At 38.3% G+C, this 16699-nt stretch overlaps 1 protein-coding gene across 13 annotated transcripts in view; it reads left to right on the forward strand.

The window, feature by feature from the left end:
* The window catches only part of LOC137180918 (dedicator of cytokinesis protein 3-like), a 213562-nt gene that overhangs the window by 76086 nt on the left and 120777 nt on the right, over nt 1-16699 (forward strand). For all 13 annotated transcript variants that reach the window (XM_067586217.1, XM_067586223.1, XM_067586211.1 and 10 more), the window contains one exon: nt 2926-2966. In XM_067586217.1, coding sequence (XP_067442318.1) covers nt 2926-2966 — 41 coding nt within the window. The remainder of the gene's footprint in view (nt 1-2925; nt 2967-16699) is intronic.

Genomic DNA, 16699 nt, shown 5'->3' on the forward strand with positions numbered 1-16699 from the left:
ATTATTCTAATAACCGCTTCGTGAGCCGTTGGGACGCGGGAGGCGAGGCGATCGCTCAGAGTAAAACTGTATGACAGCAGATAAATAAGGCACATACATGCACCTGCACACACACACACACACACACGAATCTCACACATCTCTGCTTTCCCAAAATACAGAATAATCACATACACACTTGCACACACAAATTAATTTTTTATCTCTATATTTCAGTCTCATTTTCACGCTTCTTATCTCTTCTATCTTCTGCAGTAAAGTCAGTGAGCTACAGACGACACACGTCCTCATTTCAACCCTTACAAATGGGCCCAGACACTGCTGGTCCAGCCACAGTCTGATTACCATATAGATGAGAAGCTAGGGAGTAAACACAGCCATCTTAACGAGGGTGATGAATGAATCTTGATTGGTTATTAATTAACCGGCCAATTAAGCCTCCATTTCCATTTCATATCAGATTATGGAGAACTGCTGTGAAATGGATCTTATGATTTTCCAGGAAGATAAGATGAAAGCTAATGTGAAGCATCCTGGCAGCGTTAGTACTGGTATCACTCTAAATGTTTTTATCAGAAACAGGTAACGTTTGATGATGAGAGAAATCATTTTCCAGCCTTTTCTGTTTTTTTTTCCCAGAACTGTCTGAAACCTTGTTTATCACAGATGGACATTATGGTTATTTATATCGAGTCAGAATATTGTCAACTATTAATACAAATATAGTGAATTGTCTCTCTAGCAGTGTACACAGTGGTAGTTTGAGAAGGTCAAAGTTGTAATATGCATCATTTTGATATAAATAAATGTCCCTTTCGCTGCACTCTGTCACTGACAGACTATGGTCACCCAAGCCTTACGTTTCTAAGACACAATCATTTTTATTTCCGCTTGGATGGAGACAAACGATGTCTCCGCACAGTCTGAGAGGATGTCTGGGTGCTTTCCTGCACATATTTAGTCCCTGGATACAAATCATTTTCAGCTGTCAAGGATTTACTTCAAGTTGAGTCAACCTTCATGACAGCTTTCGACTCCGCAGAGGAGGTATCTGATGAATGTTCAGTCATGTGGAAAGAACTGTTGTGCTCTCTTGAGACTGAAGGGGGGGGGGGGGGGGGTCATCACACACATACACACACACACACACACACACACACAGATGGTCATGTACTATAAGTCACACTGGGTTAAGAGTCTCCTCCCTGTACGCCACTGATCCGGTTTGACCTACAAACAAGCAGAAGTTACACATCTTTGCTGATGACGTTTGAGCTTCTGTTGGTGGAATCAACTTCGTTAAGTGAAAGGTTGAGAGATAATGGACAGGACAGAAATTATTACAATACTTTTATATCAGCTTTTGCTTCAGATTACAAAGTTTTTTTAAAAAAACTTGACAAACATGTTGAGATGGTGACCAGAACAGTGTGTCTGTATCTCATTTTAACTGTCAATATTCTACGATGGAGATAAGACCTGGTTGTCATTCATTTAACAACTGCAAATATGCATTTCTTCAACGATGTCCTCACTCATATTGGTCCTCACAAAGATAGAAATACATGCGCACACACACACACGCACACAGCGTTTAGAGAAGTGGACTGAATCCGTCTTTAGCTTCAGGCATCATGTTTCTCACTGTCTCTCTCTAACTTTGTCACGCACTTTCACAAGCATCCACCGAAGTATGCACACACCACGGGCTATGAATTAGTCCCACACACACATAAACACACACACACACACACATAAACACACACACACACACACACACACACACACACACACACTCTCGATAGTCAGTCAGTGATTTAACCTAAATTTAACTGACTAAATGTCCATGACTAATAAATATTGACTGCTTGATCGCTGACTGTCATCCTCTTCAGGGCAACGTGACGCTAAATCAAAACCAATCATGTTGCATCTTCAGATTAAAAGTTATCCTTTTACATTTCTGTGTTCTTAAAACTTTGAATATCGTTGTTTTTTTTCTGACAACATACAGTACATGTAGAGAATATTTCAGGCTTATGCTTTACTAGAAATGATAGAACTAAGTGGCATATTATTGTATGTGGAGACAATCAAACCTGTGACATTTAGAGTTTTAAATTATTATTTTGAAAAACCTAAATTCAGCCTAAAAACAGTCAGTCCATAAGATTTCTGATACACTGCAAGAGTTCACCTACTAGAAACGACACAAAATATTCTTTAAACTAGTGAAATGAAAAAATGTGCCAGTGGGGCAAAAATTATTTAAATTTTCTTGAAACTAGCATAATAATAATCTGACCACAAACACGATCTGAACTAGTTCATTTCTTCATATCAACTGTTAGAAATTCAAGTTAAAGATGCTTCAAACTAGACTGTTGGAAAATAGATTGAATACTTTACTAAGACTAATCCAGAGCAGTTACCTTGAAACAAGTCTGATAACTCAGAGTTCACATGATGCTTCAAAAAGATTTAATGATCCTAGAATAAGATATCATAACGTTCTGAAATTTCATTTCTTGCAATGATTCTTATTTTTCAAAATTTTATTTCATTTCAATCTTCATTAACATTTAGTAGGTTGTAATAATAAGCAAGTTTTCACCTCAAATCACCTCAAATACAGAATACTTTGTACTGTGTAGATATATATATATATGTATATATATATATATATATATATATATATATATATATATATATATATGTGTATTTTTAATGTTTTTTCTTACTTTGTGAGGCAGCCATTGTTTTCACTGGTTCTTTTATCATGGAGTCTCCTTTTATTCTCTGTAAACAAAGATCTCTTTGTTGGAAAATGTTCAAGCAAAAGTAACTTTGCATATTGAGTCAAACTGCTGACTCATAACTGTTTGTAACTCTTCAGTAAACCTTTGCTTGTGTTTTTTCTTTCAGGTTGGTACAGAGGATTCTCTACGAGGAAGCCAAACGTCAAGGTAAGAGACTGACTTTACAGTTAATGTTTCACTAATAATTTCTCTTTTCACATATCTGATTCTCTTTCTTCCCGTCTTTCTCTGTTGTGGTGATGTTGAGAAGCAACATCTCTGACTGCATGTCTAATGTGAAGGAGACGTAAAGTATGTAAATAAACTGCAGTCTTTTTCTCTCTATCCTCTTTCTTTCTTTCTAACATGTTTCTACTTTGATTTGCTTTTCCATCACTTTCTGGCAGAATTCAAACATTATACAGATATAGACATTGTTGAAGTGATGATTATTTCTTGAATATCATTCTGTAAAAACATCAACCAGTGAATGACATGACCGTTAGCTTCTCATGGCTGAGAAGACAGCAAAGCATGATTCCAACAAACATAAAAACCATGGAGGCAAAAGTGCAAACATGAAGTAAAATGTGATATTCGACTTTATTCCGGTGGTCAAATTGTGTCATGAGGCAAAAACAATGAACACCAAAGGCTGCATGTAGAAGACTTGACCTCAGGATTTCTAAACTTAGACTTCTTCAAGAAATCACAGATGAAAAAGTCTTGATTGTAGCAGGAATGTTGCATCCTGTGCTGACAATGTAAACCTGCATCTCCCATGTTGTTATGATACATTCATTAATTCATCTTGCAGCATTGATTCTGTTACATCATACACTTACTGTTTGGTTCAGTTTTGTTGAGTTTCTAACGAGTGTGATGTTCTGATTATCTGCTTTTTATTTTCATCTTATGTCTTTATTGATAATATCAGTAATAATAAATGTTATTTATGCAGCACTGTTCAAAACAAAATTCATGACAATCTGACAGTTAAAAGATAATACAAAAACAAAATTCAATAAAATACCCAATAATATAAGACAAAAACAAAACAAGAATAAACACTGTGGCAGCGTTAATAAAAGGCTTGTTTCTAAAAGATTTGACTGATTCTGTAACTGTAGAGATGAGGAGAACGTAACGAGGTTCTGCAGCACGTCGTCTTCATGCAGAACAGCCTGTAGCTGTTAGTATCTACGTAGATGTTCTGTACATCACAGTAACTATGATAACATGACATGACGAGCAGTCTGGTTTTTTAGCCTGCAGCTCCAGTCGATGATGTTCTGCTGTTGTTGGTTGAAACTCAAATACTTTGAAAAGGGTCTTTGACAAAAGATGGAAAGAATTCAGATTTTTAAAACCCTGACGGGTATTCTTGAAACTGAGGGACCTAGTTTCCTGAAATAGGTCGAAGTCTTCATTCCTGGGGCAGGGCACATGTGACCGACACATTGTTGACATTTTCCAGAGCATCAGCACTGGTGCACTCAACATGGAGGAGAGCGTGAATACAGTGTTAGTGGGAGGAACACAGAAGCAGCAGGTGGTATTCTTCAGTAACGACCAATCACATGAGCAACAGCTGAAAACATGTTCAAACGAGTCAAAACTATGAAAACCATCCAGGAGAGACTGTGTGACATTGTTGGCTCATCATTGTTGCATGACTAGAGGTACACCAGCACAGACACCAGATTAAAACTACCTGGCGGTGATCAGCTTCATCAGCATTGTGTCAACTTGTTTGTCAAGAGCTGAATGTAACAGATGTTCATTTATATGTAAAAGTCCTGCAGTGCAGCTTGAAATAAACCGGTTTAGAAATTAGCTGGTTAGAGTTTGAAAAGTGCACAACTTCTACCACTGTTTCACTGAAATATGTATATAATGAGTGAAAGTATCACAGCTGTGCGTAAAGTAAGCAGGACTGAGTTTAAACCTTTGACATGTTTTCATGAACATGTTTTATTTGTTCATGACATAAAGGATGTTGATGTGTGACTACAGGCTGTTTTACACACTGATTATATGGACACACGTTCATACACAGGACTGACTACTGCAGATACTTTGAGACTTGACTGTAAGCGGCAAACTGAAAACTCACTGTATCGATCCTCGTCACATGTCAGAAAACATATTTTGATTCTCTAAACTGAGTTCAAACTTTTATTTAATAAAAATATCCTGAGAGCAGTTTCTATCAAATGATTTTATTGTTAAACTTGGAATCTGTGATTAACATCTTTCCAGTCTGATGTTTAGAAGATGCTGAATATTAATGATCATAGATCCTGATCAATACTGTCGCCACGTTAGAAGATTTAAATAATGAATGAAGTTTCCTCTGCTGTGCCACAGTCCTTCTCTCAAATCACAGACTGTAGATGAAACTCACACATTCCTGCTGCTGTGTGATGACTGCAGCTGTTTAATAAACATGGAAAAGATCCGATATTCTACAAGGTGTTATCTGACAGAATGTATATCTGAACTCTGGGTCACTGGATTACTCTCATGTTGATGATATTATTGGTAAGAATCTTCCTTAAAAATAAAATTATGTTTTGACTCACATGTTAATCTGTAGTAGATGAAGAACATGTAGAAACTGAAAGGACGCCTCTGCAAACTGAAGCCATGAAACTTGCCCTGCGTCTGCATCTACATCTGCATCTACATCTGCATCTGCTTCTGCAAGTTCTCTTGTGCTACAAGTCATCCAAACTGAATGGCAAAATATGTTGTTGGTCCTCCAAAATGACACATGGAAGAATTTTTTAATCTGATACCATTATATCGATTGGACAACATCACTGTCTCAACGGTTTTACTGGTATCTGATCTTCCACTGTGATGGTTAAGGTTATTAGGTTCAAGCATAAAAACAACTTGGTTAGGTTTAGAGAAATATTCTTCTTGGTTAAATCTACTTCTTTGTGAAGGTTAGAGTACGTTGTGGTTAAAATAGACCAACGTTAACTGTAAACAAGCAGCAAACTACTTGATAAAGTTGGACTTTTTGTTAAGCTCCTCCCTCCACAGACATTATGTCTCTATAAGAAGGTCCCAGTCCTGATGGACAATAGTCAGAACTGTTGCTGCAGCTGCACCTGAATCTAAACACGCTGCTTTGTCACAGAAGCTGATGTTTCTTCTTTTCCTTCATACCCACACCTTTAGAGTAACATGCAATACTACAAACTATGTTTCTTATTAAACCCCTCAGAAAAACCTCAGAACAACTTTATTGAAGTCTAAAAAATTCAATCAGTGCTTCCTGCTGCTTTTAGAAACTTCATATTCAAAGCTCCCAGTGAGGCTTTTATGCTTTTACTTAAATTGCCTCACAGTTCAGTCAGTGTACAGAATAATAATCTCACTGGGAAATGAACCTCAGCCTTTTGAGGTTTATAAATTTTAATGTCCACAGGTTGTAGATTATTATGTGTCCTTCTGTATGTTACAGATTGGTAGTTCATCTTGAGAACTGGCTTCATAAGCAGGGACTGGAAAATAGATCAACTGAAGAAACCGTCCCTCTATTCACTTCAAGAAATTGAGTCTGATTATGTTTGAAAAAAGTAGATAAGCATTTGCTCAGATTCCTTCATTTCCACTGAACATTTTGTGCTTATCACAAAAAACCCAGAACCAACTAAAACTAATCAGATTATTCACTTGAAGGACCAAGATAATAACAATTTAGATGATTATGTTTGATAAAAGCAGTGCAGCGTGATAAAGTAATAAACAATCACTCAACAGATTTTTTGAAACGACCTTTCTGACCATGACTGGATATGACTCACACTGACAGCTTTACATCCATCGTCTCTCTTTTTAAGCACCATGTCTGGATCACGGCTGTACGCAGGAGTTTAGAAATACTGAGGTCCAAAAGATGAGCTTTACGGGGGGGACCTGATCCAAATATGGATGTTTCTATAGCAAAAACTGGATAACAATAGCTTATAACCATATCAGTGGACAATAACATGAATTATCTGTCAAGGAGTAAAACATGAGAATCAGGTTAAAGCTGCATTATGTGAGTCTGAAGTAAAGAACCAACAAGAATTTGGAGAAAAACAAAAAAAAAATGTCAAAAGCCTTCAACTCCCACCATCTCATGCTCCAGACACATGTAGCACATGTCCGTGGAGAGGATTGGTAGCTACATAGCCTGCCCTGATTGGTTGGTTTATCTGAGACCGGGGTGAGATTTTTGGACCTGTCTAATCTAATCCAGAGCTCAGGAAACTCACCAAAATGAATTTTTCACAGAACAATTCATTTTTTGATCGCTGCTGGAATCTAACGTATAAATGTAATAAATCTGCTGAAATCTTGTGAAATAATGTAGCTTTAAATGTCAAATGAATGATCCACACTAGATACATGTTCTTTATTTCATTCTTTTGCTTCATATTGCATTATGAGCAGTACAGTGTGTAATACCTGCTGCTCTTCCTCTGTCATCTTCATCGCCTTCTCTCTCTTTATCTCCCACATCTCCTCCTGTCCCAAAGCTCAGCTTTGTCTGTCTCATTTTTTTTCATTTTCTTCTTCGTCTCAGTGGAGAATGTCGACAGAGGGTCAAATGTTCGTTTAAAGTTTATCTATCTGCCATCAGATGATCGGCTACGTTAGCTAGCTAAACCACTCAGGTGAAACTAGCCGGCATAAAACATAATGGACGGCTGCACAGAAGCTATTGGTCAAAAGATGAATGACAAGTAAAAAATCAGTAGTTTGTCTGGTTAGGCAAGGCAAGTTTATTTGTATAGCACATTTCAACAACAAGGCAATTCAAAGTGCTTTACATAGAGCATGAAAGGCATTAAAACAGAAAATAAAAGCAACACAAGTAAAAAGACATAAAAACAATTACAAAGTGTTGAATTTGGAAATAAAAAAGAAGCTAAAAAGGGAATAAGACAAATAAAACAAGAGAATAAAAGTAACAGTGCAGTCTAAAATATTAATCGTCAATGTGGTTTAATGAAAGGCAAACAGAAAAGTCTTCAGCTGCGATTTAAAAGAACTGAGAGTCGCAGCAGACCTGCAGTTTTCTGGGTCAAATGTTCAACTGAAGGAAAAACATTTTGCCCAAAGTTTATCTGTCTGTCATCAGATGATCGGCTACGTTAGCTAGCTAAACCACTCGGGTGAAACTAGCCGGCATAAAACATAACGGATGGCAACACAGAAGCTATTAGTCTGTTGATAAGATGTCTGTTGATGAATGACAAGTAAAAAATCAGTAGTTTGTCTGGTTACTCAGAGCATGCTTCCATTCAGCGACTGCCTGTCAATACGTGTAACGAAAGAGCCGCCATGTTGAACAAAGATATTGTAGGAACAACAACAATATCCACGTACCCCATCCACACACACACACACACACACACACAAGCACCGCTCAGACAAGGAGGTGACTGATCTTGCCGCTGTATAAAATCTTTGCTGTCATATTAAGTGACTTTTATTAATATAAAAATTGAAAGAAACAGCGAGGTCCCGACCTCTGGGACCTGACTGCTGCGTACAGCCGTGTTCTGGATTACAAGCTAACAGGCTTCTGGGTTTCGAGTCTTTTTTAAAAAAGAACAGAGCCTCTTTTGTGTTTTGTCCTGCTCTGCCTCGTTCTCTATTCACCAGCCTTCTATTTGATTCTACTTTGCTCCATCCTGCTCTGTGGGTCCGTAAGAGGCTTTTACTGTTTAGCCTTACTATATCTAGACAGCAGTGTTTCCTCTAGCTGTTGTTTTGGTTCTGTGCTGGATGTTTTGCTGTGTAGATAGGAGAGGCATTAACATAAGAGAGATTGTCTGTGGGGGTTGTATTGTATGTCATATTGGAAACAGGCAGACAGAGAAGTTGAGAGGTGATATTATAAACAAAACCTTAGCAGCTATGCTTTGGTTTGGAAATGGTTTTAAATGTATCAGGAGTTCATTATCAATGTCAGCAACAATTCAAAAGACCCTCCATTAGAAGTGATATTTAATGTTTCTCTTGCTCATGGATCATATCAGTCTTTTGATGTATTAATTTTAGATAGTCATGTAGGAAGTTACTCTGCTTTTACATTTATTAAGAGATGAACTCTGATGTTCAGTTTTCCTGCAGCTCAGCTCATCTAACACACAGGGTGGAGCTCTGACATCCTGTTCTCATTCACAGCAAATTCTCCACTCGGCTCCTCAGCATGTTGAAGAAATGAAGACCAGCTACCATCAGTCACGATGTGATGATGGTGCAAAAACACCGCTCAAAATCAGTAGCTTGAATAAATGAAAACTGTCATTTAAGTTAGAAAGCGCCCTCCTGATATGTCGGTTGGTTAAGAATGACGATATACGCTGTGACATGATAGATTTGTCATTGAATAGAATTTTTTCTAAACCGTAACTATCAAGGTAGTTATTCCTTTAATATCTGTGGAGACATTGTGGGGGCGGTGTTACAAAGCACTGAGCACGACTGCTTCATGGTAATATTAGATTTACAGGAAATCTGTCAGGTATTTATTTTTGCTGGTCTAGCCAAAAGCAGGGATTCCTATGTGGATATTTTATATATTAACAGTTTCTCAATTGAAATTCCAGAAAAATGTCTATAACACAATATAATGTATGTATAACATGATATAAAAATCAAAGAGGACTGTATCCATGTAGCTCTCCTGTGTCGCACAACTGTACAATATTTCAACAATGGTACCAGGTGCTCAGCTAGCATGTTATTTGGTACACTTTAAATAGCTATGAGATGTCATGCACAGAGTAAACAAAAAACCTCAAAAAGGTACACAGACAGGGTGAAGGTTGACACTGTAAAAAAACATGGGGAAAAAAGCTCGCTTGCAAGTGAAAATCTGATCTTGTTGGAAGCTTCCAAGGCTGCACCTCCAGAGAAAACCTTGACTTATAGTAGACTAACATAACAGCTTGTCTGTGGGCGGTGCGCTGCCATTCATTTCTGTAGGTTACAGCAAGGGCAATGGGATGCGGCACTGCAGGGATAATAAGCAAGAAAAAAGTTGAAGTTCAGGTTTCCTCATGCAAATCAAATATCAGGGATCCTGAGAACACTGCAGGAGAGAGATGTGTTTTAAGAAAGAGAGCTCAGCTATCAAGAATTCACCCAACCTGCATCTGTACAGACTCTGCAGCCCAGAGGAGCAAGACAGAGCCAAAAAAAAAAAACATTTCAAAATTCAAACCCCGATCTTCTAAATCTCTACTCACACATTTATTGTTCACCATTAGATGGATCAAGTCTTGTCGTTCTACGCTGCTTCTTTCTGTGCAGCTGGAGGCGATGAACTTAAAGTAGAAAATCCACAGAGAACAGCTGGTGCAGAACAGCTGGTGCAATGTTTGATTTGCAATACCTGTTTCAAATCTCAAGCATGATCTGTTACATTATGATCATTGTGAAGAAATCAGAATTATGTTTTATAAACTTCAAATTGATGTAAAAAGGAGATTTAACAGCACAGTTCAGGGAAATGTGTTTATTATATAAGGGATGATATCTACTTATTCTGTAGTTTTTCATTATTGTTGATGTGTAACGTTTCAAATACAGTCAGATGCACATTCTGTCTGCCTCTGAATCAGCACCAGTCAGTTTATTAGCCGCACAAATTAATTCAGAGGAAGTTCTTTTGTCTTTAGCATGAAGCATAGGAGCATGAAGATACCAATTTAACGCTGGTGGTCCAAATGTAATGGTCCAAATTCTCTGATTCCAGCTTCTCAAATGTGAATACTTTCTATTTCTTTAGGATTATATGACAGTAAACTGAATATCTTTGGGTTGTAGACAGAAGAAGACATTTGAAGGGCTCCGAGAAACATTACATTCAACATTTTTCAGCATTTATTGACATTTTATGGACCAAACAAGTCATTGATCAATTGAGAAAATAATTGGTAGTTGCAGCCCTACATGAGAGGAAAAGTAAAAAGTTATATTGCCCTTTTTAATATCATCATTGTTAACATAATCATATCATTATCATTAACATCAGTTTACCCTCCAGGAGTCTAACAGTAGAAAGCAAAGAAACGGTGGATTTCATACAGACTCATACAATCAGTGACCCACATGTAAAATATGTTATTGACACACTTGGATCTTTAGTTTTAAATTATTTCTTACAGCTACAGTAAGTTAACTGTTACCAGAGCAGTCAGTGAGTTAGTGTGTTCACAGTGTAAAGATGGACAGGTGCAAATGTGTGTGCTTGTGTCACGTGTGCAAACAACCAACATTTAATTATGTCCACTAGCATGCTACAGCATATATACAGTATGCATCCATGTCTTTGCATGCTTCTTGGTGTGTGTATGTTTCTAAATGTGAATGTGTGTGTGTCTCTTCCCTTGCCTCTCTCCCAGCAGCGAGGCATCAGCCCAATCCTGTTAGTTCCACCCTAATCACCTGGTTCCTCTACAATAGGCTCACTGGTTGAGACGAATCGCTATGTCTCCCTCAGGAAATGCCTTCCTGCTCTGACTCCTCTCTAATCCAGCAACACTATAGAGAACTTTCACACTTTGAGGTTCATCACCGTTCAGATTACCTCGACCATCAAAGCCACAGAGAGGGCAGCTCGCAGTCAGCGAGAGCAGTGTTTTCTTAAAGCTCTAATCAGTGAGCGGTGAGTGAATGAGGGAGAATTATCTGAATCGGTCCAGTACAACAGCAAGAGACAAATGACCACACCTGAGATCAGGATGTGCTACCAGTGTATCTTATGTTGCAGTGGATTTTGTTATTGTTTTAGCAGGTTGACCTTTTTTAGTTTTAGTGAAATATCTCAACAACTATTGGATGGATTGACACAATATTTTGTCCAGAGACTTATGGTCCACAGAGGATGAACCCTGATGCTCTAAGTTTTCCTCTAGCGATTAGGGTTAGGGTTAGGTTTAGGGGTTAGGGTTAGGGGGTTAGGGTTAGAGGGATTAGGGTTAGAGGGGTTAGGGCTAGGGCCAGTTAAATTTTAATTTGTCTGAGACTTTGGGTTATGACCAAATACCTGCAAAACTAGTAACATTCACATCAGACTCAGATCTCCTTTATTTTTAGCTAATCAACAAATGTTAGCATGCTAACTAAGCTTTTTGAATCAGTCTGTATAAGCTTTTCTGGCTGTTTCAGACTGTGATGTTTACCTGTGCTTTACCAGCAAAAGCTTTGATTTTTATCAGACCTGGTTGTGATATTTTGCTCTCTATGAATCAGTGTGTAGCACTCATAGAAAAATGTAGGTTATTGTCCATTTTTTGACAGATAATTTATGTCTGAATAATGCTGCTGCCATGTAGAGTAACACTGCTTTAAAGCAAAGACACACTGACATTTGTAATTAGTCTGACTCTAAACTGGTAAAGTTCAGCTAAACAAAGATCCTCATAGATGTTTGGTATCCCTCCACCATGACCTTTACATAAAATGCATGAGTTTCTCTTTAGAATAATAGCAGCAGCAGAGCCATCTGTCCAGACTGAGGAGAATCCTTGTAGACAGTGTGTGTGAAGTGTGTGTGTTTGGCCTTGATTTAATGTGTGTGCTGTAGGAAGATACACTCGGTCACTTGGCATTAAGGGACATTTGGTTGTGAGATCATCGGGGGAAAAGGTGTAAGATTGTTTCTGTATGTTTATAATCTTCAACCTTTTTTTTAGATTAGACATGAACATTTAAAAATATGAAATGTCTTTCTATCTGTGTGTGTGCATGCATGCATGTGCGTGTGTAAGTGTGTGTGCGTGTGTGTAACAGCTTCTCTCGTGTCACTGATGCACCTCACAGCAGGGCAGTGAAGGGCGTTTGTGTGTGAGGTGACTGCTGATCTACTCTGCCAAAGTGAATACACAACTGCCCTGAGCCAGGTGTAAACACACACACACACACACACACACACACACACACACACACACACACACACACAGTGGGAACTATAGTCTTTGTTTCCCCACTGACATTCTGCCTAAATGCCATGTATGTGTCTGTGCATGTGTGTGTGCTTGGCTCTGTTCAGTGGAAGCAACTTCCTGTCCAGTCACCTTCCAGCAGAGATTTGACCAATCAGGTAGAGTGTCGGACAGAGAACACACACACACACACACACACACACACACACACACACACACACACGCGCAATCAGTGGGGCCATTGGGACTGGGCTTGCTGTGCATTAGTCACGGTCATCAGTCCATTTAAACATGGATCAGCACAGTTTGGCTCTCTGCTCTCATATTCTGCTCATCTGCTGGTCTCTGCAAAGACCCCAAATAATGATATCAACATCAACTCTACACACTGTACACACCAGACATTTAGTAAAACACAAGCCATCATTGCTTTTCATTTAATAAATAAGATTTATGTTCAAATCAGGATTTTTAGACTTAATGTATTGCATTTAGACATTGAATATGAGCTTAAATATTTAGATTACATGATGTTTTTTTAAGCTCTGTCATGTTTACTAAGCACAACTAATGATTATTAAAGCAAAATCATTCATAATCTTAATTCAAGTCCAATAATGTACATAAACTTGTGTGGATGAGCTCGAGAGCTGGCCTGGTTTCTCAGCATGTACTGGCAGACGTTACAGAGGGACGCCGTCTGTCTGTGTGTCAGATACAATATAAACTTATGCAAATATGGTTTTACAGTTTTTAAGATGTTTAGCTGATATTTTAGCTGTGTATATACTCAGATTTCAAGACAGATATTAAAAATTCCAGTCAGTTGTAGAAAAAATATATCATCCAGTCATATTGCAGGAAACTCACATGTAAAACCAGAACAGGTTTTGCACTTATTTGTAGTTCAGATAACTAGATTATTAGATAAAACATAATCACTTATGTGCTGTCTTCATATTTACAAAGAGCATCAGAGGTCAAAAAGTAGAGGTCAAAAGTTAACTGTGACATATGCTAGAAACAGGTGTCACTTTGTGTATCTCTGTGTGTGTGTGTGTGTGCGTGTGTGTGTGTGTGGTCTCTGCTTTCAACATTTGCCTGCTGTGCATTCTGATACTACATTCTCTTTTAGCAACATTAAATAAACAACATTACAAGCACTAAACACCAGTCAAAGTTATCGACCCCTGAAAATTCTCCTGTATCACACGTTGGACACCTGAAAGCAAACTGTTGAAAAGGAAAAAATGACAGAGATAGAAAGGAGATATATTGGTGTCTGTCTGTTTGGTTTTTCTGGGTTTTATCACACTGGGATGTCGAGCTCCTCACTGCAGTCAAACAGCAGGTGTAAAAGGCTTCTCTCTGCAGGGAGCGGTGTGGAGATTACACCTGGCGTAATACAAATACGGTCAAGACAGCTCGGACACCGTCTGGCTCTGTGAGCTGCTACTGTAGGTTGACTGTGTGTTTGTATGTCATTTAGAAAGGAATAGGAAATCTGTTCAAACTCAGAGGTGTTGACTCACACTTATTTGATTTCTTTTTAGCCAGGTGAGAAGAGTAATATTCAAACTGAACAGAAGAAGAAACAAAAGATGGAAGACTGTTTACATACAATACATGGAAATGCTATATAAGCTAAGAAGACTGTGATGTTTAAAACAACATTTTAACATTCTTCAGAGAGCTGTAGTTCAGTTTGTTCTGAGTGAGAAACTGTGAGAAACAACCAGAAAACACAAGAATCTATGAGTATAAAAATGGAAAATGTTGACATTGCAGAGCCGGCCGTCCCTCTCTCAGAAAGATGAGCACAGTAAAATAATTTGATGGTGTAACACAATCTGGAATGATGCTCATATTCAGCATGAGTCATGATAAATGTCACATTGGAGTGATATAAGATGTTTGAGTCATTCCCCTTATGTGTAATTGAACGAAACTCCAAGCAAGCGCCTCAAAATAATATGTGTTAATGTCCAAGTGTCAGCGCCCTCCAGCAGCCGTAGTAATTATGACGGGAACAAAGAATGAAATCAGGTGACGTTATTATAGAGACACAAAAGCTGTGTCTCAAATCACATACTTCTGTTAGTACATTTTCATGTGGTACACTGTGTTCAATATGTACTTACTAGCATAGTGCGCAAATTTCTACAGGGTAGTGTTGTCTCAAATCAAACACAGCCGTTGTGCACTTACTGGAAATGACGACCACAAATTAGCATTAGCTAGCGTTAGCATTCACATTATTGTTCGCACTACCAAATCATTACAGACTGCTAAATTAACCCAAAAAACATACTGATGGCTTATATCCAACAACAGTAGAGTGGTGCTTAGCGCTAAAAACACATGTATAACTTACATTTGTATAATGTGGTGATGTTCACCGTAGTTACAACGTATCCGGCCGCCATTTCCAGTTTGAAAAGTGGTCCCTCCCCTTCCGCTACGTAGCCAAGATGGCGACCATTTAGGGCGAGAAGTGTCCATGGTTCCACACTCAACTTTTTGACCGTTTTGATTGCATTATCCGGGTTCTCACAGTGCACTTTATTTCCCATACTCCTCAGTGTGAACGCACTTATGCACTCAAAATGTTAAGGGTACGTACAGAAGTACACGATTTGAGACACAGCAAAAGTCTGCGTGGGGAGGAGGCAGTTTATTTTTGAGGGTTTTGGAGGCAAAAAACCATAAAAAATGATGTCGACCTGCTGACAAATGATGTCATCCTGCTGACAAATGATGTCATCCTGCTGACTGGGGACGTCAGATCAGAAAACCCTTCTGTTTTTTGTTCTGGAGTAGAGCTGCAACTAATGATGACACATAAAAACAGCAAAAACAACACTGAAGAAGCTGGGACCAGAGAATTTTGACATTTCTTGGAAAAAAAAGAGAAGATAATTCTGGCACTGTAAATAGCCTGGCTGAGACATTATTGAGATAACAATAATTGAGATGAGATTTTATAATTGAGATAACAAGTTACGATGGAGGTGAAACTGTGTCCTGACTGGTATTTAGGGAGACGTTTCAGTGAAAACTCAAAGGCTCAAACTGTAACCAAAATATGCTGAAACCAGCAGGAGAGACGCAGGTACAAAACCAATGTTTTTTTATTGTTGTGGAGAGCATGTGCATCTTTTGGACAATGCTGTCAGTTCGTATCACTATGAAATATGACTCGATGTGAACAGTCATCCAAAAATATCAGAAATGAGCAGCAGTTTGGAATTTAGCTGGAAGACCTGCAGGCTGAAAGAAGCCTTAAAACGCTTAAAGAAAGAGTTAGAGAGAGAAAGACATGTTAAAACTGAAAAGGAGAACAGAGTATGAATACATTGGTGCCTTCATGAAGCTAATAGCACAATCTCACTGCAGTAGAAATGTCTCCCTCTCAGACTATTAAGAAAGACGCTTATTGTTGAAGAATCAAACAACAACAAAGGAGAGAAAGTTCTGCAGTTGTGATGTAATCACTGTTATTTTATCATCCCAGCCAAGTCAGAACCGCTGTGTGAAATTATAGACCGGAGTACATTATAATGCTACATGGAGCTGTATGTGGGAATTACACAACTCCCTTTTCATGCTTCCAACAAGGACAATGAACAGGACAGAATACAACAGAAGAGCTCAGAAGAAGAATAGAAGAGTAGAATCGACGGGAGGGTTAAGGTTGGTAGAGGAAGATACATTTCTTTAAGGATAATAGAAGGACAAAACTGCTCTTTTCCTGTTTTCTACATGTCAGAACTGCTGAGAAAACAATGAATGATGGTTTTTCACAAGCTCATCAGCAGGTGTGATGAAGAATGGAACAAAAGAGAGTATAATTACTGTGCAGCAGTAAAAACTGGAGCAGGAGACTCGAAGAGACACAATGTACTATACGACAGTGATGAAAAACACAGGAGGAAT

Source organism: Thunnus thynnus, chromosome 4 (genome assembly GCF_963924715.1).
Source record: "Thunnus thynnus chromosome 4, fThuThy2.1, whole genome shotgun sequence".
Taxonomy (NCBI): domain Eukaryota; kingdom Metazoa; phylum Chordata; class Actinopteri; order Scombriformes; family Scombridae; genus Thunnus; species Thunnus thynnus.